The 26,253-nt window shown below is 37.6% G+C and overlaps 1 protein-coding gene across 1 annotated transcript in view; it reads right to left on the bottom strand.

Annotated features, from left to right (window-relative positions):
• Nucleotides 1–25,861, bottom strand: part of LOC124233807 (histamine N-methyltransferase) — a 40,662-nt gene extending 14,801 nt beyond the window's left edge. Inside the window, exons 1-3 of the mRNA XM_046651026.1 lie at nt 25,659–25,861; nt 20,209–20,261; nt 729–836 (exon numbers count right to left, since the gene is read on the bottom strand). Coding sequence (XP_046506982.1) covers nt 729–836; nt 20,209–20,261; nt 25,659–25,795 — 298 coding nt within the window. The 5' untranslated portion in view covers nt 25,796–25,861. The remainder of the gene's footprint in view (nt 1–728; nt 837–20,208; nt 20,262–25,658) is intronic.
• Nucleotides 25,862–26,253: the final 392 nt, after the last annotated feature.

Raw genomic sequence — 26,253 nt, 5'->3', positions numbered from 1 at the left:
AGGAAGATTGGCAATAGATGTTAGTTCAGGGTCAATCTTCCTCACCAAAAACAAAAAATAAAGCACAGAAAAGACATACCCTATTCTACTTCCTGACTTCATGCCTCTGTCTTTCATATCTTGTGCCATTATACGTTTAAATGGTTAAACAAAATCAAAATAATAATAATATTTTGTGATACATGAAAGTGATATAAAATTCAAATTTTAGTGTTTATAAATAAAAGTTTATTAGAACATACCCATGCTCATTAGTTTATGCATTGTCTACAGATGGCTTTGTGCTACAATGACAGAACTGATTAGTAGTAACTGAGATTGTGTGGTCTTCCAAGCCTAAAATATTCATCATTTGGCCTTTTTCAGGGAAAAGTTTGCCAACTCCTGCTGTAACCCATTAAACATAAACTCTTTATAAACACGGATTCTCTTTAAATATTTCTGAATGAATTAATGACTCTCTCTCCAAGAATAAACATCCAAAAATAATAGTTGGTGACTAGGGAATGGATGGAGAGTCAGTAAAAAATGGACTCTAATTATTCACTGTTTCTATTGTGAGGTGTTTAGCCATGCCTGCCAAGAAAACAAATTAATTAGGTTCTCCTCCCAATAAGCTTACAAAGAACATACTGCAGTAACTATGTTGTAAATGATTGAAGGGACACACTAGGGATGATCTGCCTTTCGGGATAAGATTGGCATACAGCATCATGGGTTACAGGTACCTTTGTACTTGGCAATTTGTTCAGCACTTGGTTCAACAACTTCATTGTTGATATGAACTCCTGGATATTGAGCCTGCACTTTGGAGAGAATTTGAAGATCAATTTCACCTGGAAGACAAGCATATGGAACAGTCACATCAGCCCAGAAAGAAATCATGAAGAATAATTTGAGCTAGTTTATTATCTGTCTTACTTTTACTAGGAAAGCCCATCATAAATAAAGAATAATGCTCAACTGTTGCCCTGTAATGATGCTGTGGTGCAGAACAGCTAGGTTGTAAGTAGGAATAATAATGTGATACGAAGAGGGCTATGATTGTCACTCATTCATTCATTCACTCATATAACCTCTTTACACTAAATCTAATGTAAATCCCATTAATTACAGGATTCAATCAACCCTTCCTTTTGTATCCCTAAGTCAAAAAAAAACCCACTGTCAATTATAATTTTAAGATTTCACCAATTGGAAGATGTATTTCAATTTCAGAGATGTTAAAATATGAAAAAATGCACCTTAGAATTTATAAACTAGGCCAGGCCAGAAGCATACAAAAAATGTCAGGTACAAAAAAAGGATACAAAAATATGTCAGACATCTGCCCTCCAAAACACCATGATCTAGTGGAAAAGGTAGACCTGGAGAGAACTGTGGCTGGGTTGGTCTGAGGTACGAAGAGGAATGGAGATAGTGAGGGAGAGGATAGCAGCAGAGGCCAGAGAGATGGAAAGCTTCATGGAGGGAGGTCACTCCTGAGCTCTGTGTTATGGAGCAAATGGAAGTTAGTCCAGAAACATCTGGGAAAATGGGTAACTGTAGGAAGAAAGGACAGGAAGACAGAGGCATGAAGTCAAGAAGCAGAACAGTATATGTGGGACTACTGGAAGTTCAGAGTTTTGGCATACTGGGCAAGGCAGGGCCTCCAAGAAAGAGGTGATCCCAGAGGAGTAAATGGAGAGGAGGTTATGGCCAAATAGATATTTATGCATTACTTCATCTACCAACTATTAACTGATTGTTTACTATGTGCCAACCACTGCACTAGGCTCTAGGAAATAATGATAAGAAGAGCACATAAATACGTGCCCTGATGAAAATTTAGCCTATAAGTGAATGCATGAGAGAGATGGTGGTAAGTTGGATGAACTTGAGTTCTAAACTGTCTTCTCCACTTACTGGGTGTATATGACCTTTGGCAATTTGCTTTATCTCTCCAAGCTGTATTTTCCTCATCAAAAAAATAGTGATAATAATAGTACCTAATTTATTGGTTGTAAGGGTTAAATGAGGCAATGCTTATAAAACACAGTGCAAAATAGAGTTGTCACCCAATAAATGTTAGCTGTTCATTATTTTTATCGTTTTCATTGAGTCCTTCTCTTTAAAAATATCTCTTCTCTTCCTACTGCTGATGCCTCCAACTTAAGTTTTGCACTTTTATTCTCTTGGGTTATGATGTTGACCTTCACTAAAATTAAACTATCTTCTGGCAAGACTAGCACATGAAAATGATGTTGGTCTTTAATGTTTGGGCATAAACAACATTAACAAAACCTTTCCAAGGTTAGATATGGCAGACAACCAAAACATAGGTCTTAAGTCTGGAGGGAAAGAGATGAGGATGATAAATCAGGAACAAAAGATGCTAGACTAGGAAAAGAGGGCAGTCTAAGGGTATAATGAGAACCCCAAGTACTGGTAATAGGAGATGGGGAGAGGGTTAATGAGTAGGAAGGAAGCTGAAATGGAGGATGAAGGAACCTATGTGACAGTTTTCTCTAAAGGTGGCCCTAGCAACGTGAAACCTTTTATTCCTTCCTTAATAACTGTAGCTGCCGTTTATTGGCCACCCATTTGTCAAGCACTGTGTTAGGCACTTTACCTGGAATGTCTCACTTGATCTCAACCACAGTCCTATCACAAACTCCATGAAATTGTTTCCAACCAGATAAAGTGATTTGAGTAATTTGATACTCACGGGATATTAATATGCCTAATATATAAGGTACATCCAGAGTGTTTGTTCTTCTAACTACTTCATACCGAGAAACAAGAGGATACCAAATATTAAAAGGACATAAGAATTCTTTTTTCTTCTCTACAGTAACATTTTTGAAGAGTAAAAAAATAACTAAGGCAAAAGGCTGATAAGAAAAGCTGTAGGCTAATGAGAAATAGAGAGATTCCAGCTTGCCCCAAAGAACCAGAGGCCAGAAGTTCTGTTCTTGACTCTGTCAGCCTAGCCATATATTTTAAATAAAATATCCTCAATTCTGAGGATCCCAAATCCAACATTTTGAAACTCAATAATGTGAAATGCAATAATTTTCCCTCTGGGGCTTGATGAGCTCTTCTTCTCCTAAGATGGACCCCAACATTTTGGATCTACCCAAATGGCAGAATGGATCTAGCACATCCCTGGAGTATGTTCCTATCTTGTCACTTTCCCAAGCAACACAATGTTCTGCCATATTCAAAGCCAGCCAGTCCCTCCTCTTGGGGCAACATGTTAGAGGACACAATGCTAAAATTGCCCCTGAGACATGGCAACCGTGGGCTCACATAACAACCTCTAGATTGTGAGCCGAAGTGTGCACATGGACCATCTGTGCATCCACTGCTGGATCCCTAGCAGAAATGAATGAACCACCAGAGGAGATAATGAAACTATTTCCTTAGAAGTTAGCACATAACATTCATTTCTGACCTCATAAGGTGGGTGACCATACTTCCTGTTTGCCAGGGACAGTTCCACTTCATGCTCATTGTGCTGGGGTCCCATCTGGCTTTGTTTCTTATCCCAAGTTTTTTATTTTTAACAAAATACTATCATTAGAATTTGATTTTTGAAAATAGTTTTTTAAAATAACTATTTTATAAATCGACCAATATAATAAAAACAACTTGTTCAATAAATAAATATTTCAGAAAATTAAAATAATTTTAATTCTTTTACCTACTCCCTCCAAATCTCACTCTTAAAAGTATCCCGGATTTGACAATAAACAATGCCACCATGCTCAAAAGGCAGTCATTTTTCTGTGCTATTTTTGTTATTTATAATGGACTGTATTATTTATTATTGTGAGATATACATATAGATAGATAGATGATAGATGATAGATAGATAGATAGACAGATAGATAGAGATCGAGATCTTCCATAAGATAATCTTTTCCTTGGTTCCATATCCTACATAGTTTGCCTCATAGTATCCCTCAGAAATAGGAGACATGCATTTTTAAAAATGATTTATATGAACCTCTTCAACAAAAAGAGAGTCAACAGAGAGGCACTTCAGATATTCCATGGTATTACAGTCTAGTCTAAACATTTAGCATTTAGTTATAAATATTTTCTTGATACATCACTCTACTGTTCACTATCCATCCAGTCATCCAAGCTTTGCTCCTTCCTTCATCCTCCTTCCATGGCCATCAGCAAGTTCTCCTGTAAATGGTTCTTTACTTTCTCTTTTCTGTCCCTACCAGCAATGCCCTTGTTCAGGCCCAAATTATCTATGTCTTGGAATACTGCAATAACATCCCCCAAATTCAGCCTATCTCTGCTGAACCTTGTCTCCCTCAAAGCCATCACTACAACAACCATTTAAAACCCTAAGCCCATCACTTCCCTCCTTAAAACCTTCTAATGACTAGTCAGCTGGATAAAGTCCAAGCTCCTAACTGAGCATAGTCCACCGTGCCTGCTTCCTTATTCTCATCTCTCAGAATTTCATATTTTGAAACTTTTGGCTCAACTAACCCCGAATTTCTTGCATTTCCACCCTTCTCGGCCCGCCCTCCCCCCACCCCCATATACACTGTGATCTTCCATGCTTTTTGTCTTTTGCCAGTGCTTTCTCCTCTACCAGGAATACCCTCCCCTCACTTCCTCACTTTATCTGACCAAACCCTATGCATCTTAAACTCTTCCACACGTGACTAATTACCTTGGTAGTCTTTCCCACAGAGCCTGGAAGCAGCATCAGAATCCTTCTGACAGAAACTACCCATCAATTGACTGGAGTTGGCAACACAAAGAAATCCTTCTGTGTTCCCTGATGTAAACTATTGGTCTACTTCACTTATTTTATTCACTAGCAAAGGCCTGATTCCAATGAGCTTGTTAAAAAGTATCAAGGCCTCTAAAATGCTAGATGGAACAACTGAGCAGGTTTGGTCATCAATCACTGAAGAGCATGTGAGAGGTTATCAGGCCCTATAGTACCATGAGCCAGCAGTAAAGAGATTCAGACAAAAAAAGCGGAAGAAGACCATTTGTTCTTTCTCAGCTGAATCCTTCTGAGCAGGAGCCATAACATTATGAATGTGTTCCAGTTATCAGATGTTAAGTGCCCTATAAATGCTTTTAAAGAACATACAAGCCAAACTAACGTGCCAAAAGAATGGGGGAAGGTAAATGAGAAATGAGTCCATGAAATCATTCAGACATTCTCAGCAAATTGAGGGGTAAACAAAAGAAATGTGGAAGCCAGCAGCCTGCTTCTATTGTGCATTCCAAAGACTTCTGGGAATCTTAACTTTGAGTTCCAGAAAACAGCATTTAAGGGGAATAAGGCAATACATGTTCATTTCATAGTCAATCTCCTTTCACAGGTGCCCTCTCGTTAGGCATTGCTTGATTATAATTCTGACAATTGTAGACAACTTAATTTTTGACATCCTAAGCCATTAGATACATAAACACCAGTGGTTGTTCAGGTTAACCAAAGCCTTATTATGTGTTTCCCCCTGAAGTTTTGGAACAAAATCTGCAAAGTTTCCTGTGACAAATGGAAAAATTATAATGATTAAACAACTCTACTCCAATTTACTTCCCTTCCTCTCCCCTCCCCTTTCCTCCCCTCCCTCCCAGCCCCCCACTTTCATGACTACCAAAGCAAATTAATGATTTTGGAATCTGTGCATTTTATGATGATGTGACTGATTTTCTCAGTTGATTGATATGTGGAACTTGAGCAAAGTTAGGAAAAGTCCAAATGTGTCACTATGAATCAATGGGTTACGGAGTAACTTCATGTCGATACACAGCATTTAGAAAGATATGCACCCAATTACAATCAGAGGTTATCTCAGGCTGGTGGAGTTACAGGTTATTTTCCATTCCCCTCTTTTTGCTCATCTATAATTTAAAGTGTTCTACAGGAGTTTATTTGAGTTAATTACTTTTGAAATGTTCATTTCTAAATTACAAAACCCTTTCCTCTACCATTCACAACGCCCCCCCCCCCCCACCATCGCAAAATCCTCTCTGCTATGAAATGGGTGTAAGGCTAAACTTATTCTGGCTATTCTCTTTTATGCAAATGACTATCCTGAGACATTTACAGCCAAATATGGAACAACTCACATTATCAACAATTCGGCATTTAGCTTATTGTAATTATTTAAACTCTCCACAATAATTACTTTTTAAGGTTAGAACCTTCTTTACCACTAAGTTTCTAATTAAACATCTTTAAATAAGGTATCCTTTATAGTACAGAAATTGTTCTCTCATATATGGGATGCATGTATTTGATTTTATAAAATCATATATATTTGATTTTATGAGGCCCGGCTATTTTATAGTAAATGTTAGTACATTGAAGAATGTGACCAGAACTTAGATCATAGATATCTTTATCTGGTGACTTAAAGGGATGATCTTCTGAGTTGGAGACTTTCTCTTTTGGATGAGTGTACCAGTAAAGGAGGCTAAAATGAAACTTTTGTTGCTTAAAAAAAGATAGATAATTGGTTAGATGGATGCATGAATGTATGGATAGACTGACAGACCGACAGACTGACAGCTCCCAGTAAAATAGCTACTTGGATGACTAGAAGAAAAAAGTATCTATAAAGAAGGGAGGCATAACATGGAAAACTAGGTTTTCTAGGTGGTCTGCAGTGATACAAAAGCATGTTTAAAGGGCAGGATGTGAAGAGAAGCCGGAAGGAAATTCCTAGCAAAAGCCCTGCCAGCCCCACTCTGAGCTGGCACACTGTGAAAACCTATTCGGGCGCCATGTCTTTAAGCTGAGCATACATTTCCACTTGAATTAATGATGGATATATGTGTCTGCCCTCCAAGATCCCAGGGCAGTTAACGGATGGAGTTGGAGGGGCTTTATAAATTCTTCACCCATGTTTTTGGGGCTGCTGTGGCACCCCTCTACCACACACCCATTTTGTCTGTGCACATTGGAGGGAGACAGTGAGAAACTGACAGTCTTACCTGTGAGGTCTCTTCTATCTTAAACTGCTCTGCTTGTTATTGTAAAACGATAATCTTTGTTTGCTACTATTGAGAGACAGAATATAGACCCTCATGGCATGATTGTTGGGATATCAAATCTTTTATTAATCTCATAATGATTTTAATGAACTCACGCCAACCCTAGTCAAATGGCCCAGCTCTTTTCATTTTTCCCTATCAGGCTACCACAATTCCTCATAACTTGAATAGCACAATTAAACATCTCCTGACTTCATTTCCTCACCTATAAAATGGGAAGGTATAACTCACATTCACTCCTTATACCATACAGCTTTACTGAGATCTAACTGACATATTAACATTGTGTAAGTTTAAGGTATACAATGTGATGATTTGATACACATACATATTGTGAAATATTACCACAATAAAGTTAGTTAACGTATCCATCACCTCACATAATTACCATTTTTGTGGTGGTGGTGACTTACAAATATACAATATAGTATTATTATCTATAGTTACCACATTAAATCCCTAGAACTTATTCACCTAATAACTGGAAGTTTGTACCCTTTGATCAACATCTCTTCCTTTCCCCCAACCCTCAGCCCCTGGTAACCACCAATCTGCTGTTTCTGTGAGTTTGGCTTTTTTAGATTCCACACAGAAGTGAGATCATACAGTATTTCTCTTTCTCTGACGGACTTATTTCACTTGCCCTCAAGGTTCACCCATCGTGTCATAAATGGAAGGATTTCCTTCTTTTTATGGCTGAATAATATTGCGTGTGTGTGTGTGTGGCTGTGTATTTTTATCCACTCATCTGTTGACAGACACTTAGGTTGTTTCCATGTCTTGGCCATTATAAATCACGCTGCAATGAACATGGAGGAGCAGATATCTCTTTGAGATAGTGATTTCATTTCCTCCAGATAAACACCCTGAGATGGAATTGCTGGATCATACGGTAGTTCTTTTTGTTTATTTTTCGTTAGGAAGATTATCCCTGAGCTAACATCTGTGCCAATCTTCCTCCATTTTGTATGTGGGATGCCGTCACAGCATGGCTTGATGAGCAGTGTGTAGGTCTGCTCCCAGGATCCAAACCCTTGAACCCTGGGCCACCAAGCAGAGTGCACAAACTCAACTACTATGCCACCAGGCTGGGCCCTAGTACTTCTATTTTTAATTTTTTGAGAAATCTCCATACTGTTTTCCACAGTAGCTGTACCAATAACTTATTTTCTTAAATTTGTTTTTGTAGATTTCTTTATTTTAATTTTTCTATATCAAAATTATGAACTATCTTTAGTCATAAAATCAGACAACTGGTTAATATAGTGATTGTGCTCAAAAACTTAGTTGGAATAATTATTTGTTGTTCAGACTTGGGGATAACATGAAGAAAGTATCAAAAACCAATTGATTAGGGGCCCGCCTGGTGGTGTAGTGGTTAAGTTCACACACTCCGCTTCGGCGACCCAGGCTTCACAGGTTTGGATCCTGGGTGTGGACCTACACACCACTCCTCAAGCCATGCTGAGACAGTGTCCCACAGGCAAAACAGAGGAAAATTGGCATAGATGTTAGCTCAGCAACAGTCTTTCTCAAGCAAAAAGAGGAAGATTGGCAACAGATGTTAGCTCAGGGCCAATCTTCCTCACCAAAAGAAAATTTAGTTGATTAAGCCAAAGGCTACTTTGAGAATTTTGCATGCTACAATGCTTTGCTTTCAATCATGTATTTACTAAGGATCTATTATATGCCAGGAAATGTCCGAAGTATTGGGTTTATAGAGATATATTTTTTTAAAGTTAATAGGCATATTAAAAATTGCTCAAACTCAGTAATCAGAGAGAGGAAAATTAAAATTGCAATAAGATATCACTTTATGCTTATTGGACTGATAAAAAGGCAGAAAGCTGGAAAATTCCTAAGTGCTGCCAGGGATATTCAGATAGAGAAAATTTCACTGAGACTGGTCAGAATGTAGACTGTGCAGCCATTATGGAGACTAATTTGGAAATACTTAATTCAAATCGAATATATCCATGACCCAGGAGTTCTGGATTTGGAAATATATGTAATCCAAAGAAATTCTCACACAGCTTTATAAGGAGATACTGTATTGTGAAGTTCACTAAAGCTTTACTTGTGATGAAAGGAGGATGGAGACAAACTGTAGGACAGAAAAGTTGTGGTGGATGCACAGCACTCAGGATTCTCTACCTGCCAGAATCCACAGAGCAGATGCACACCTAGCGATATAGGGGAATCTTCAGAGTAGAGTAGTGAACAAAAGCATGCAATGAGTAACAGATATCACACAAAATATAAAACAAAAGAAAAAATGTACAGATTGGTAAAGGGAGACAGGTACCACATTTAGTGCAATAAATCATCACACTGTCGTGATGGAATCCTGTACAGAAACAATGAAGGTACAAAGTCACTGGCTGTAGTGAGAGAAGAGGTGAGAGTGAGCCCAGGGCAGAGAGCAGAGAACACGTTGGGGAAGAGAGAACGCTTGGGCTATCTGTGTATCCTTCTGTTAGCTCTCTGCCAGGTTTTGGACCACATAAGACTCTAAAACTTTCTCTAACATAATTATAAGCAATTGGGCAGGTCCTGCACGATATGGTGGCTGAGGTTTTATAATATGAGGGAAAGTCTGTGGGATTTAGGGAAAACTAGACCTGGGCTTAGATCTTAGTTCCACCATCTATACCTGATGATGCACATTTTAAACCATCTGAGCCTCAAAATATCTGAACTTCAGCATCTTCATTTTGAAATGAAGCCCCATAAAGTTATGAGAATAAAATGTGATAACATATATGATGTGCCTAGTAATGTGCCTGGAAAATAACACGTCTTCAACCAAGCTTAGTTCCTCTGTGATCCCTCTTCTATAATATACAGTACATAGATCGTTTAGGTTACTACAGCATATAAAGGACAAAAAACAACTTTCATTGAAAAATATTGATTAGTGAATTTTTGGAAGTTATCTGGCCATAAATTACTTCAAAAGATAATAATTTTTTTTTAAAGATTTTATTTTTTTCCTTTTTCTCCCCAAAGCCCCCCAGTACATAGTTGTATATTCTTCGTTGTGGGTCCTTTTAGTTGTGGCATGTGGGACGCTGCCTCAGCATGGTTTGATGAGCAGTGCCATGTCCGCGCCCAGGATTCGAACCATCGAAACACTGGGCTGCCTGCAGCGGAGCACGCAAACTTAACCACTCGGCCACGGGGCCAGCCCCAAAAGGTAATAAATTTTATTTTAACCAAAAATTGTTTTCTATTAGGCTGGATTGTGAGGTTTTTTTTCTATTTTGTTCCCTCCTGTGTTATTTTCTTTCAAACAGGATATGCTGACTTTTTGATTTGGAAAGTTAAATGAAAATTAAATTTTATTTTATTTTATTTTTTTTGAGGAAGATTAGCCCTGAGCTAACATCTGCTGCCAATCCTCCTCTTTTTGCTGAGGAAGACTGGCCCTGAGCTAACATCCATGCTCATCTTCTTCTTCTTTATATGTGGGACGCCTGCCACAGCATGGCTTGAGGATTGGTGCATAGGTGTGCACCTGGGATTGGAATCGGCAAAACTCGGGCCACCAAAGCAGAACGTGTGAACTTAACCGCTGCGCCACCAGGCTGGCCCCTGAAAATTAAATTTTAAAAAATCTCCTTCCTTGCAAGTCTCTTTCCTTTGTACCACCTTGTCCCTCAAATCAGCCACAACTATAGGTTTACATCTCATGTCTCCTCTCTGGGCTGTGTTGAGTGTTTTACTTAATTTTACAGTCCGATATTTTTGTGGTTATAATATCTTTGCTTTCATCCAAGCCATATTTTAAATGCATCATGCCTATATTTAAAGAGGGACATATAATTGAAACCTCTGACAGTAGAATTTATAAAAAGTCAAAAACAAAGAAAAGGGGGAGATCTGATCTTCTAGACAAATTTTCTCCACTCCCTGAACTTCAAGGATATATTTAATAAGATGGCAGGGGAATGGTACATTTTTGCTTGAAATCTAAGGTCATCCAATTGAAAATGGAAAAAAAATATATGAAAAGGAAAAGTTAGAGGCTAGAGAGAGAGGAAACTGAACTCAAATTTAGTATTCACCAGAATTATCTTATGCAAATTTGTTAATATCTCTGCCCTTTAAATTGCATATCTGTAAATTAAGGATAATATGGTCTATGCTACAGGGTCATTTTAAAGGTTAGAGGGTTAGAGGCATTATATGGAGATAATTTACCAGAGTACATGATATATAGTAATTGCTCAATAAATTGAAGGTATGATACATTAATCTAACAAATATTTTTGGACACCTACTAAATGCAAGTTTCTAATCACTGGAAACACAGCAATGAATAAAACAGACAAAAATATCCCACCTTCATGGACGCTGATAAGTCCTATGGAGGAAACCAAGGCAAAAAAGAGCGAGGGGACACCATGGATGGAGGGCTTTGCAATTTTCAATTGGGTGGTCAAGTCCACTTCATAAAAAAGTTGACATTTAAGGGAAGTCTGAAGGAGACTGGGAATGAGGGAAATGAATATTCGCCTTTCTAAATGGGCAGCTCCATATGAAAATGACAACTTGGAAGAGCACTCCTCATGTATTCGTGATGGCTTGTCCTTCTGACATCAAGTGAAACACAAATCCCAATTTGAGAGCCCTGGGGCTTCCTCAAATGAGAAAAACTGCAGGTCAAGAAAATGGAGAATTAAAGACTGTGGCTGTATCTCCTGCCCTTTGATTTCCATCTATTCTTGCTTCATTTCTCACATCAAAATATATGTGAATTCTTTAGATTATCAGCAGGAAAAACTTTATTCTATTACATGTTGCATTAAGATTATTATCTTTCTTGTTCCCTCTACTAGAATATCAGGCACAAAAAAATTGTTTCTAGGGAGAAAAATTGACCAGATAACTCTGTGCTTAGAGATGAAAAATAATTTCAGCTATGGTTTGCAACCAGAGCAAGTATAATCTGATTTGGGGCTGCAGCGAGAAAGAGAGAAGATTCTTGACAAGATCACTTCTTTTCTTCTCTCCTTCTCTCTCTCTCTTTTCCCCTGGGTGCCTCAGTATCGAGGCGGTTCTGTCAGTATGGAAAGATGAGAGTAGAATATTAAAAAAGGTGTAGGGCCTCAGGAAAGGGATTACACATATACATTCTGAGTCAAAAGGGCATTGCCATTTGCTTTCCTGTGTCTTCTGGCTCTTGGCCCAGGAACAATACTGCCTAAATGCTTTGCAACTGCAAGAGGCCTAAGAAAAGCCACATTACCAAAATGTTCCATGAAATACAAACTTCGAGACAATGCCACAAAGGGTACTGAACACTGAAGTGTAGAGAATTTGATAGACAACTCAGAAAAGACTGAATCCTGCGTTAACTTTTAATTTATAAATTTTAAACAGATACTTGACTGCTACTTCAGCACATACCTAGAAAGAGAAGTAAATTCTACACATACAATGTTGTAATGTTTAAAAGTTACATTGCGTTACCCTTAATGAAGTGCTAACTTTCTCCTACCTTCTCCATGCCCAAACACAGGATTATAAAATGAAACTACTTGACGTGGCAAGGGTAGTCCAAGAGAATCATGTAGTTGGTGTGACGTCATCAATATGAGTGCGCATGCGCTCACTCATGCGCGCTCTGGCTCTGGCGCACGCGTTCTCAAATAACCTTCAGGGTCTCTCATCTGAGCTTCACTCCATTTGCCTGCCACGTTAATAGTGGTTGAAACACCAAATGTTGCTGAGGAAAATTATCAGTCCTTCATACCCTACTGTGAATAGAGTCTGAGAGCCTGCTGTCCTTGTGGAATAACAAGCAAGAAATCATCAACGGAAAACATCAAGTACCTCGAAGAACAGTGGACAACCACTGTCCTCTTGATCATCACCCTCACTCTCATCATCATGGCTCACGTACTCGGAGCAGGCATGGGAGAGTCTATAGGCTCTGAAAAAAAGCTCTGCTAAGCTACAACACACGTGAAATTGTTCTTAAAGTATCTGTACAGGCATAAATACTATTACGTGAGTCAAAAATGGCCGAAGGAAAATTGTCATGAAAACATATGTGCCGGAACAATGCTCTGGGCGTCAGCCAAATAGCTGAAGGAGCTGTCAGAGGTCAGGGAGTCTACTCTCTACCGTCATCTCTCATTAACTGTAAAATTATAGTTTTAACTGGTTTTATTGTTCCTATTCCTGGCTATAAAATAAACACTGTAGAAAACTTGAAACAGATAAAGGTATAAAGTAGAAAGTATCTACTACTAGAGAAAACAAAAGTTAACGTTTTGGTTTATTTCCTCCTAAGCTCTTCCGTTTTTTTTTCTCTCAAGTAAATAATTTTCTTTAGTCTACCCAGGTGAGATCATTGTGTATATGGATTATTTTAATGTTCTCACTTGAGAGTTAAACCGTGAATATATCAAAATTTGTTTGAATTTTGTAGTGGTGACACTATAGTTTTTAAAATGGGTATAACTGGTTATTATCTTTTATAAATATAAATAAAATAAAAGTATACATTTATATAAAGTATATGTAAATGTATACATATATATGTGGAAATATATATGAATATATATTTATATATGGAAATATATTTTTATATATAGTTAGTTTTAAATTTTTTTCTGTTAAGAACAGCCTGATAATAAATCATGAATTTTTGTGCAAAATCTTAATTTTTTCAGGTTAATTCCGAGAACCAGATTTAATGGTTAGAATTGGACCCTTGCTCTTTAGTGATATTAAAAACAAAAAACAAAACAAAACAAAAAACAGGCCTAAGGACAAGGGTGCCAGGTGCTGAGAAAAGATGCAGGCTGAAGAACTGTAGCATGTTCCTAGAGGCCCCATGGGGGTCCAAGACCAGTCCAATTGATGGCGCTCTTGGTGGGGGGTGGGCAGGGGTACAGAGTGGGAGGTGGGGGATATCCGGGAGTCCAGGAGGAGGGGCTGAAGCAGCAGCTGGAGCTGTGATGAGACAGCAGGGGAGTGGCTATTTAGCCAGTATGTCAATATTTTTACAATCAGCATGACCAGGCCTTTGTGTATTAGATGAAGATAGGAACTGTTACTGAAACATAATGCCACATTGCTTTTAGGAAAACTTTGTTTCATTTCATATCCTTACCTTTTGTACATGAAAGCTTCCATATCTCTGTAACCTCATCTATATTGCATTTTGGGTTTTTAAACCTTCTCAAATTGTTCTCAGTAAAAATTTGAACTTTTCTTCAAATAAGTTTCTTATATTTTGTATTAAATATCTTATTAGCTAACTAATCAAATATTTTTTTCATTTCTATCAATTTGCTGATATTAATAGAGACAAAGTGACAGAAGACCCTGGGTATTGACCCCAATCTCCATAACCCCCAAACCCCTTGTGGCACATGTGATTAGGTTCACCATCTATAAAATGAAGATGACAACAGACCCCCTACGCCAGGGTTGCACGTGTATGTATATTAAATAGCGAAGTTTTATTTAATAGTGTATGTTAAGTGGAAGCTTATTCAATAATTAAGAGTCCGCATCCCACCCTAGCACAAGAACTGGCGAGATACAAATTTGACCTTCAGCAAAATTATAGACAACCACATGCCAGGGCTTTCAAGTACCTTGTAAATAATCAAAACTGTGAATGAAAAACACTCAAATGTTAACAAAAAAAGAATGTGGATCTACCATATTGCTATTTACCTATTTTACTTATATCAGGCCATTACTGCATTCTTATTAATTCTAAGGCTGCACAACTGAGTTTATAGGCTTTTCTAAGTATGCAGTCATTTAATCTGCAAATAATGGTAGCTTTGTCTTCACTCTGCTCATTATCCCCTGTTTTCTTGTTTCAAGGCTTATTGAATTAGCCAAAACAATCTTGTTTACTCTGGTTTTAATGACAAAGGTTCCAATGTTGCAGCATTATGTTAGTTCTCTCAAATCAGCAATGTATTTGTCTTTAAAAATACTTCCATGTTTACTGAAAGTTTTAAATACAATATAATGGGGGAAACTATTTTGGTAAAATTATATATGAGGAATAGTTTTTTTTTTTTTTTAATAATATGGTTATAAATGCCTTTAACAATACTTTATTTCTGAGGCCCAAAACTATGGTTACCTGAAGTAGACAGTCCTAAAGCCTGTAGATTAGTGAATCACCAGAGTCCATATCCTTCTAGTAATGAAGTACCTGCTAGCATGCTGCGCTTGAGTACAATAGTTCTTACTCATTTCAAGTTATAAGCAATTAGAATACAGATTAAAAAGTGTTCATCTATCCAGAAATCCCATTTAAATTACACTTCCTCAATATAGTCAACATGGTGTTAGCCACACCACTCTGGAGAAATGCCTACTTCTTTCTAGAAGGTTACTCATAAAACCATAAATTTTCGGGACTGAAAGTACTTTTAATGGCCCAAACACCCAAGAAATCAGTGCCTGAGTCCCTTCTATTGCGTGCCTGAAAAGTGTTTTTCCAGCTTATGCTGGCCCTCCTAGAGTGACAGAATAAACTATCTCCCAAGATGTGTGCTTCCATTTCTGAACAGGTTTGATCATTAGTAAATTCTAATACTGAACCAAGAAATCTCTCAACCTTTGGCCCAATTCAACCATTCTGTAGTTTGTTCAACAGGAAATATCTGAAGAAGGCTATAAACTCATTCACATTCTTTTTTTCTGGACAAAAAAAAATCCACCAATTCCCAGTATTTCCCCAATCATTCCTAATTTGCTGATACAGACTTTTGTCTTACTCTAGACCACTGGAACACATTAACTTTTGTGTCTTATTACCTCCTGGCTTCTAAAGCTGACACATTGATTCTTCCAGTTCTTGCCCTAATTACATTTGTTCCACTTCTATCCAACCAACTTAGAAGATTAAACTTCAGTGTCACCTTAATATGTCGCTTATGAAAGGAGACAAGATTAATAATCTGATAAAATAAGACTGTTCAAATAGCTGGTCATTACTAAGTACCTAATCTCTCCTTTGCCAAGTCAATAATTAACTTCTATAGCTGCTTAGTATAATTTGTTGTACCGGACTAAGGTCCAGACACCTGGGTCTTGTTCTGCCTTCATGGTTCTCAGGTCTCTTATTTGTAAAATGAGGGTGTTGGTCTCTAAACTCGCTTTTGTTTTTTAATCTCTGTAGGAATGCTGGTGTCTATATGTTACAGAACAGGAAAACCACATAACTGCTCTCAACATATGTCATCAAAATCATTGCCAAAAAAATGTTATAAGAGGATTCATACCACCTGTATTTCATATGTGAGTTGCTTCAGTGGATTAAAAAATATTATCTACAAGCATATATACTATTATATTATATATGGTGTGGCAATTGAGTTGGTACACAACAGGCTAATAAAAAAGCTGACAAAATGAGATTATTTGAGTTATAGTCCTGTCTAACCCTTACAAAACTTTCTGGCATTTGAACATGAGAACTAAACAATGCAGCAGATAGAATGATTTTCCTTTAAGCAAAGCCCAGAGCAAGGAGAACACATTGCCATTACTGCCTTCTGAAACCTTTTTCCAGGCATAAATGTATGTACTGTAAATTAATAGCATTCTCCCTTACCAAAAAGAATATGGGTTTCTTTTTCTCCATGTACCATCTAGCATAAAGACAACACTCATTAAAAGTTGAATAATAATGAAGCTCCATTGGGTGGTTTAATTTTAGGAAGCATCATTGTTGAAGGTGGACCAAAAAGCATATTCTGTGAGATTTAGAATACAATGCAATTGCTCTCAATATCTAAAAACAATTGCTGAAATGAACATGATATGAATACCTTGAATAAAGCAATCCTGGCTGCTCACTGTGTTGCATTAAAGCACACAAACTCATGCACATACACACGCGGCTTTACACTGCCCAATTTGGGCTTTGTAAAAGCTACGTGGTCTGTATTTCCGTTTGTGATTTGTTTTTCTCCTGATTTCCTCTCTCGCTTTTCTCAGGTTCATATAACATTTATTTCATACATTTTCCTAACAGTAAACATATAGTCTGTGGGTAACAGTGCTGCTGACTGACTGTATTTTACTGAGGTGGTAGATTGCTTAAAGACAACATCAAAAAGTTTGCCATCGACTCCCTTTCTTTTGAACTACTCCGAGCCCTAATATTTGTTTGGCTTCTGAACTGAGTTGCCAAACACCCTTCTCCAAAACCTTAGATTCTCTCTTAAACTGTGGAACCTCTCTCCACAGAAACACTAACCTCTATAGAAAAAAGGCAGAAAACAGAAAAGGGTGCGTATGCACCCCCTGCTCATGTTTCTGAAAAGAAAATCAAATAGGCTCTCAAAGAACATAAGCATCAAGTGATATGAAAGCAACAGTTTTATTTAGGGGGTTTTTAGTTTGATTGCTTTTGGTATGTTTTTCCATTGTGGTGGGGAGAAGTGGGAGCACCATTATGAATGCAGAGAGAATATTTGCACCAAAGATATGCAGAATATGATTGATCTGCAGGTGTCTGGGCAACCAAGAGAACATCTAGGAAGTGAAACAAGAGGGGCCTGTACGCTAAGGCCAAAGTAGACCCCTGTAAGATGCATTATGGGAGCTGGGCACAATGTACCAGACAGGGCCAATGGCCTTGTTTGCCAGAGACTGGCGTTCAGTGACTGATCTGGAAGGATATTCAAGCCGCAGAATAATGCAAAAACATCTCAGGCACACTGTAGATTGTGGAACATGTGGGGAGACCATTGCTCTAAGGTAAGGACAGGAAGTTCCTCACTGTATTGCAATATATTGTTCTTCTGCCCAGTGTTTGCAGTTAGGCAATGACAGGTTATCAGGTGAGCATCTCCTAGTTGGGATACGAGCACTCAAACTGCGTGTGGAGTCCTCTCTTCCCAAACACTGCTCTTTCATGCCAGGGCCATCTAGACCTAGGGATTTTAAATGTATTGCTCTTGATTTCATGTAGTTTACTTGAGCAGTGAAAGCAAAGTATCTATAGCCTGAATTTCTCTTGGAGTTCTTATATTTCTGATCAATTTCTCATGAAGAGTGACCTTAGAGGGTACCCATATTCACCTCAAGGCAGAGCCAGTTATTAATACAATGTTAGTGCTCAATCCGAAGAACTGCAAGTGTTGCCCCCTTTGTTTTGATAAGTTCTCTGTACTGGCTCCTATGTGCACCTTTATGTAAGGAATCACTGTGTAGGCCAAATGTTCCTTGCTCTAGATAGCTTATAAGCATCTGTATAAATTTACATTAGAAATTCAATTAACTTTATATTAAAAGGTCAATTAACTTGGCCATGATAAAGATTATTTTTAATTACTTTTCCTTGTAGGGCTTCTCTTCTTGTCCAAGCACAAGTGACACTATCAAATGATAGTCTCATTGCCTGTTGCTTGCCTGAAACTCATATGCAAAACACACTAGAAATGACTGTCTTGGTTAAATGAATTAACAGGACACTCTGTGCAGTTCACCACTCTTAGAGTCCTTAGGACTCAAAATATCGGTAAGCAATAATAGAGTATTTCAGCTTAAACACTCTCTCTAAGATCATTCATGACAATATCCTTTATTATTTGTTCTTATTGGTTTTTGTGTCCTTGGTGAAAGATGATAATAAAGTAAAATGATTTTAAGAGTTAGTCCTTATTACATTATATCACAGTGTATTTTATTAAAAACTGAACAAATAATGACATCAAAAACTAGCTGTCCCATTCTATTAGAGAGCTCTTGGTTACCTTTGGTTTTATTTATTTATTTATTTATTTGAGGAAGATTAGCCCTGAGCTACCATCCGTGCCCATCTTCCTCTACTTTATATGTGGGATGTGTACCACAGCATGGCTTGACAAGTGATACATGGGTCCACACCCAGGATCTGAACCGGTGAACCCCAGGCCACCAAAGCGGAATGTGCTAACTTAACCTCTGCGCCATCAGGCCAGCGCCACCTTTGTTTTAATATGTGCCACAATTCACTCATTCATGTGGCACTGGAGCACTCAAGAGGTTACCACTTGGCACTGTGTAACAAGTGGTAATGGAGTGTCCACTTATCAAGTGGTAACCAATACTAAGCTATCACTCAGTCATTGTTTCAAAAGAAAACAATAAATAAATAAAGATATGTATAAATATATACATACATAATATAATATATATGACTATATTTTATATATTAATATATTAACTCAGACCTCCAAATTACTAGCAACTTAAAAAATAAAGCAAACACTACTCAGGAATTTGATATGAGGCAAAGTCTGAAGATGAACTTTTTTGTTTCATTTTTGCAGAAGGGACCAGCTTGCACCTTACAGGAGCAATAACAATGTGCTAAGCACCTTATAAACATCAATATAATTCTCACTACAACCCTATGAGATATAACTCATTTTTCCCATTTTACTGATGAGCAAACTAAAGCTTATGTTGCAGCCAACGTCACACAGTTCATTAGTGGCAGAGGCAGAAATGGCACCCACATCAATCTGCCTTTCCAGACTTCCCATTTTCCCCTGGGCTCAAAGCACAGGCTCTAAGAGCAGTGAGGCCAGGAAAAGCTTATGAAAGGGTGTTTGGGAGTGTGTCAAATGCTTAGAGGGCAGTATTGAAACTGGAGCAGAGGAAGGGGATGGTTTAGGCCAGTGCAACTCAAAGAGTGGGGTCACAAGAGTCTATGTCATTAAGCATATTTTCCCCACAACAGTACTTTTTCAGTGAAGGGAGCTGTGTGTTGATTTACAGTCCAGGGCATGCTTCTTATCTCCTTGTGGACCAGTAACAGCTTGCAAACCAGCAACCAGTCCATGGACCACACTTTAAGCGGAGCAAGCTTAAGGAATGTATTACGAAATTTTCCTTTTCTGTGAACAGTTAAATCATTTTGGATAAAAGTTATCCAAACATGTCCTATATGTTTCTCTATTTATAAAAAAGAAAGCCACATCTTATCCACATTACAGATAGTAATGAAGGCTGAAGTCCCAAATCCTATAAATCTACAGGGGCATTCATCTTAGTTGAAGTGGTATTGCCCTTACTTTTAATAAGCTAATCTTTTCCAACAGCAAAGGAAAATAGCTTTCTTAAAGAATGAACAATATAGCCATCAAACAACATGATGTTTGGAGTGAAATACAAATTTTTAAAATGTGTTATTCATACCTGCACCTCCGCCAATGCTTAGAATCTTAATTTCTGACTTTTTGTCTCCAATCCTGCAAAAACAAATGCATGTAGTTTAAGAAAAATGTGTTAGGTGCTTTGTAAAATCTGATTATCAGGTTTAGTTGAAGAGAAGAGACTGAAATTACAGTGAACAAAAACTAGGCCAACATGAAAGGTCCCAATCATTTCAGTGGTTATATTGTTGTCTTGAGCAACCTGTAGAAATATAGGTTCCATTCATTAACAGTCTTTAACTGGGAGACTTTTAGAAACAGCATTATAAACTTCTCAGAGGTAGGAAAACCATTGGTTTAGAGATTGTTTGGAGAACAAGAATAGAAAAAGTAGTATGCTAAGAGAAATAAGTCAGATGGACAAAGTCAAACAGGATACGATCTCACTCATAACAACAACAACAAATAAACACATAAAGATTAGATTGGTGGTTACCAGAGGGGAAGCAGGGGGCGGGAAGGGGTGACTGGGCACATGTGTACCATGACGGATGGTAATTAGTCTTTAGGTGGTGAACATGATGTGGTCTACACAGAAATCGAAATATAATAATATGCACCTGAAATTTATATAATGTTATAAACCAATGTTACCTCAATTAAAAAAGAAAAGAAAATATTAAATGTAAAAAAAAGAAAAAGTAGGCCTTTGAGTCTAGTGATATCATCAGACATTCATTGTAGGTGGGGGGAAAGCTAAGGGGATTCCCACTATCTCCAGGATATCTGCCTTCCATCCTTCCTTCTGGCTAACTTCCTTTCAACAAACAAAGGTTTATTAAACATTTATTATATGCCCATCCTAGGCATTGAGGATATAAAAATGAATAAGACACTACTTTGCTCTCAATTTGGAATCTGAGATAATAAAGCCCAGCATTATAGCTCTAGGACTAGAAATAGAGTGGAACTGATGCGATGGGAAGCAACAGTGGGACTTGCTTTAGATGATGTAAAGGGGTCAGAAAAACAACGAGTGCACAGTGATTGCCCAGTCTCCAGCTTTGATGACTTAATTAAGTGTGGTGCCAAAAAGGAAGCTGGAGAATATAGTTTAGCGGCAAATTTATGTTTCGTCAGGGTTTTTTTTTTCTTTTTTTTTGTTTTCTGTTTTTGAGAAATCTGAATTCAACAGACATTTAGATAGGCAAGATTTAAGCTGGGTGAGACAGAGGTCAGGATCAATGATGTATTCTGGAGAATTACTGTCATAAAGTAATGGTCAAAACTAGGAAAGTAGATTCCACCACCCAAGGATATGGCACATTGTTAGAAGAGTGGTGGATGATGATGTAATGCCAACTTTTAAAAGTCACTGGATTATGTGGAATATTCAAAGTAGAGGAAAATGGTAAAGCTCAGAGAGATGGTAGGACAATTAGATGGATGATAGGACAATTACAGGAGGAGAAAGCCATCAGTAGTGTCACAGGTGGCAATGTACTACTAAAAAATAAAAAAGGAAAAATATGCATTGAATTTGGCAATATGAATATCTTTTTCATAACAGCAGTTTTAAAAGAAGATTGAAAGCAGAAGTCAGATAGCTGTGGGATTCAAAGTGAACTTGTTAAAGAGGAAGATCTAGAGATCATTGAAATAGGATGAATGAGTGAGCAGAGAAAGGAATGATGGCTAGAGGTGAACATGAACTGAAAGAATGGTATTTGTTTGGGCTTTGGGATGGTAAATGAGCCTGTTTTGCAGCTGAAGTAAAAGAGCCTACACAGACTAATAGGATGAAGACAGGTGGAAGCAAGGTTCTTAAGGAAATTGGAAGGAGTCAAGGACACCTATGAATGAATTGCCTTCCTTGGTTCTAATTATCTTCCAGCTCATGCATCCTAATACACTCGTCCCTATCTATCCTCTTGGTTAATTCTTAAAAATGCTTATATCTGTGGGTACCACAATGAGGCTATGCAGGAAAGGACCCAGACTGAAATCTCACCTTCCTTATATGTTACCTTGGGCAAGTAGTTTAACTTCCCTACATCTTTATTACCTATGAAACAGGATAATAATACCACTTACCTTATAGGACTGAAATCGTATTTTTTATGGAGGTGTTGTGAGGATTAAATGATTTAATTCATGTAAATCTCTTAGAAATGTGTCTGCACATGACAAGCACTCAACATATATTAGCAATCATTATTATTCCAGGCACAACTATGTGATTTACATGAATTAACTCTGAATCCTCACAACCCCTGTAACAGGTATTATTATTATCCCATTTCACATATTACAGTGATAACTAACAATTACTGAAAACTTACTATTTTCCAGGCAAGCATCTAAATCCATTACATGCAACAACAACCAACAACTATTTATAGCTATTTACTGTAACTTACACCATCCCCTCTCCACAGCCAGAGATATCACTGAAGGATTCCTCCCTGGGGAAACAGAGAATCTGAGAATTCCCTAGCATATGGCTGAGTCCATATCCAATTACTACAGTGAGAGACAGAGACCAAAAGAAAGAGAAAAAGGGAACTCAGCAGAGACATATAGAGAGCAGAGGAAAATTTTATAATAGATAAGAGAGGGTATTACATCTGTGAAAGATGAACAGGATGGTATAAAAAAAAAGGACATTCTTGTAAATTAAAAATATAATAGCAAAAAATAAAAAGGGGCTGAGAGATAAAATTGTAGAAAACTGGAAATATAAGAAAATTAGAGAATCAGTTCTAGAGGTCTGGTGTTTGATGACTAGAAGTTCCAGAAGGAGAAAAACAGAGGGGAGGAATGATTAAACAATAGCAAAGTTTCCCTGAACTGAGGGATCTGAATCTTGATTGAAATGGCCCAGGGACTACACACGTAAATGGGTGAAAAAGACCCACACCACAACTCATTATCTAAAAATTTCCGAATACTTGATACAAGAGAAGATCCTGAAAGCTTCTAAGTAGAGAAAACAAAAGCAAAATAACAACAAAAATGTCACAAGCCGAAGATGAGGAATTTGAAGGGCATTGGATTTCTCTACAGTAACTCTAGTAGCTAAATAAAAGACAATGAAAAATTACCTTTGAATTTCTGATATAACATCATTTCAGGATAGAGTTTTATACCCAAACTATCTAACAAACATGAGCATGGAGTGAAGACATCTTTAAACACACAAAGTCTCGAAAAGTTTACCTCCCATGCACTCTTCTTGGGACGCTCTTAAAGGATTAGCTGAAGAAAAAGAAAAAGACTAAGGAAACCAAGAAAAGAATGGCATGAGATCCAGAATCAGGGAATCCAATACTGGAGAGAAGAGAAGAGAATTTCCAGAAAGTGAAATAAATTCCCTCATTAGTAGTTGTATAGCAGGCCAAAAGCCAGTCACTTCAGGTTGGAATAAAAGAACAGAGAGCTTCAGAAAAGATGTTCTTTTGGGGAAAATATTACAGATTACTTGGTCACTTGGAATATATTGAGAGGAAATTAATACTTATGTTTGGTGTATAAATAATGGTTAAGTATATAGAAAACTAAGAAAAGAAACTAAAATCAAGAAAATAGTTAACTCTAGGAAAAGGAAAAATCCGTACATGAAAGGAAATGTAATTGTTAGTATAATGCATTGTTTAATTATGAATAATATGTACATAGGAAAAATGATATGAACAAATTATATAGCCAAAAATTTTGACATAAATATATTGATATGATAGGGAAGGAAATGTGCAAGTATATTTAGCTCTTTTAATACAGTAAAATTAAGAAGGAGAAGAATAACGTGTTATTTAGAATTAGGAAAGAAAATTCCCTAAGAAACAACTAAAAGATTTTAGCATGTTGACAGTGGTCACTTCTGGAAAGTGGGAGTCAGGGATGGGAGTAGGGCAAGGAACCAGTATTTTTGTCGTTATAAGCTTTTTAGAAACATTAGCTTTTTAAAAAAAATTATAAATGAAAAATGAAGCAGGCATGTTGCCTACTTATAACTTATAAACAACTTTAAGCAGCTATTTTAAAGGTCCTTCAGCTAAATCTCATTACAAATATCACCCTCAGGAAAATAGTACTTTTTCAAATGAATGATACTTCGATTTAGATCATTCCTAATTATATATTACCACTATAATGCAAACTTAGTTATGCCTTTGGAAGTTCTTCAGTCTTTCATAAACTCTATATTCAGTATCTCCAATTACACTGTATACACTTTGAAGACAGGGCTCATCATTCACTATGTTACATCCATCTATGGTGCCTCTTCAAACCAAACTGATGGCTGAAGGAAACCAAGGATCTGGATAAGCTACAGACATGAACACAGAAGTCTAGTACTGCAAAATAACTCAGAAATTAACTCATTACCTCTAATTTTAGAAATGAGCAAAAAGACCCAAAGAAGTACACTATAATTAGTTCCTAGATAAGAAGTTGTCTGTATTTGCTGTCTGCTTTGACTTTTAACTATCCTATTACTTATTAATATATTCTATAATACTCTATTTTTAAAAATCACACTTAAAAACTGAACCATGAAAAATAGAAAAGGAAACAGAATTCCTTATACATCCAAGAATGCCTGTTCTGGTCAGGCAGAGGTACTGTCCTGGTGAAAGAATTTAGGCCTACAATAGAGAAATCCAGTAAAAGATAAAAATATCAGTTTCCTTCGCTGTTGCAAATTGGATCCACAGTCATTTCTTCCCAGTTTTCCATCATTATTTCCTGAAACAGAGTATGTTACAGCAATCCACCCCCAGATGGGTGATTTGATTATCTTTAGCATGTGGAATCTGTTACTCTTATAATGCTTATCGGCTCTGGCACAAATTGAACACATTAATCACCAAAAAAAAGGAGTCTGCGAGAGAAGGATAGGAACTAGTGAGTTTCACTGATAATGGGAAAATGCTTTTTTGCTAATATTAAGTTGAAAGGAAACGACATTTTTTCTTTTTTTTGGAGAGTGATAACTATAATAATGGATAAGGAAAATGAATTTAAATAGATGTTAGGAGAACTGAGAGGCACCCTCTCAAACCTCAGGGGCAAACAGTATTTGGCAATTACTTATATTTGATTCTAATGAAAATACTAGACTCTGTTTGGGACGTTTTTGAAATGTAAAATTTGGAGGGGCAGCTGAAAAATCTGAGCTGAAAGATTTGTATCTTATCTTCTCCCAAATGAACGTGGATTTGTGCCTTCAATGGTTAACGTTTATCTCGGTGCAGCTGGAAATCCTGCACGAATCTGCGCCTCTGAACATTTGCAGCGAAGGTCTAACTAAAGCTCCGCAGGGGAAGGGGCGCGGGGGCGCGAGGGCGCGGGGGCGCGGGGGCCGAGCGAGCCTCTCGGTAGCGCGTTCTTATCCCCGCGCCCAGCCCGCGCCCCTGGCTCGCCCCATCCATCACTGCACCAAACGAGCCCAAGGCTTGTCCCTTTGACAAAAACGTCCTTTTTTGTTACCTTGCTATTATGCCTGGCAGCTTCTTGTCCATGAATTCCTGCATGCACTGGTGTTCCGTGGAATTGTCGAGAAACTTCCGAAAACAATCAACGTATCTGCTGTGGTCAGAAAACAAGCTCCTCATGGAAGATGCCATATTTGCTTTTGTGAGAAAGACAGGGAAGGAAACAGGTTTAACTTCCCTCCTTCCTTCTCCTCCCAGTTCCTTTTCTCTCCCCACCCCCACCAATTTCTATCCAAAAAAAAAAAAACCAAGCTTGCTTTGAATTTAATATGCAGGAGGGGCTGGTCACTTTACTAAGTAAGGAGAGTAACTAAGTCAGTCTTTGTGGAGGATTTTGTGCTGAAACTTTAACCCCTACACAGTTGTTTTATAAGAAAGAGGGAGAATAAAGCAAGGCAGTAAATCCACTGCTGAAACTTGTTTTAAAACTCCTGAAGTTCAGAGAGTTGTGAAAACAGACCGCATTCTAATCACTTCCTGTTAGGACAGCAGCTGCCAGGAGCCAGTTCCAAGTGAGAAGTGGCTGCTTTAAGGGTGAAAGGTGACAAAGGCAGGAATAAACACACTGGCTACAAGGCTAGATACCACTT

This window comes from Equus quagga, unplaced genomic scaffold (assembly GCF_021613505.1).
Source record: "Equus quagga isolate Etosha38 unplaced genomic scaffold, UCLA_HA_Equagga_1.0 251_RagTag, whole genome shotgun sequence".
NCBI classification, from domain to species: domain Eukaryota; kingdom Metazoa; phylum Chordata; class Mammalia; order Perissodactyla; family Equidae; genus Equus; species Equus quagga.
Note: the sequence above shows the minus strand (reverse complement) of the source record. Positions and strands in the feature narration are given on the sequence as shown.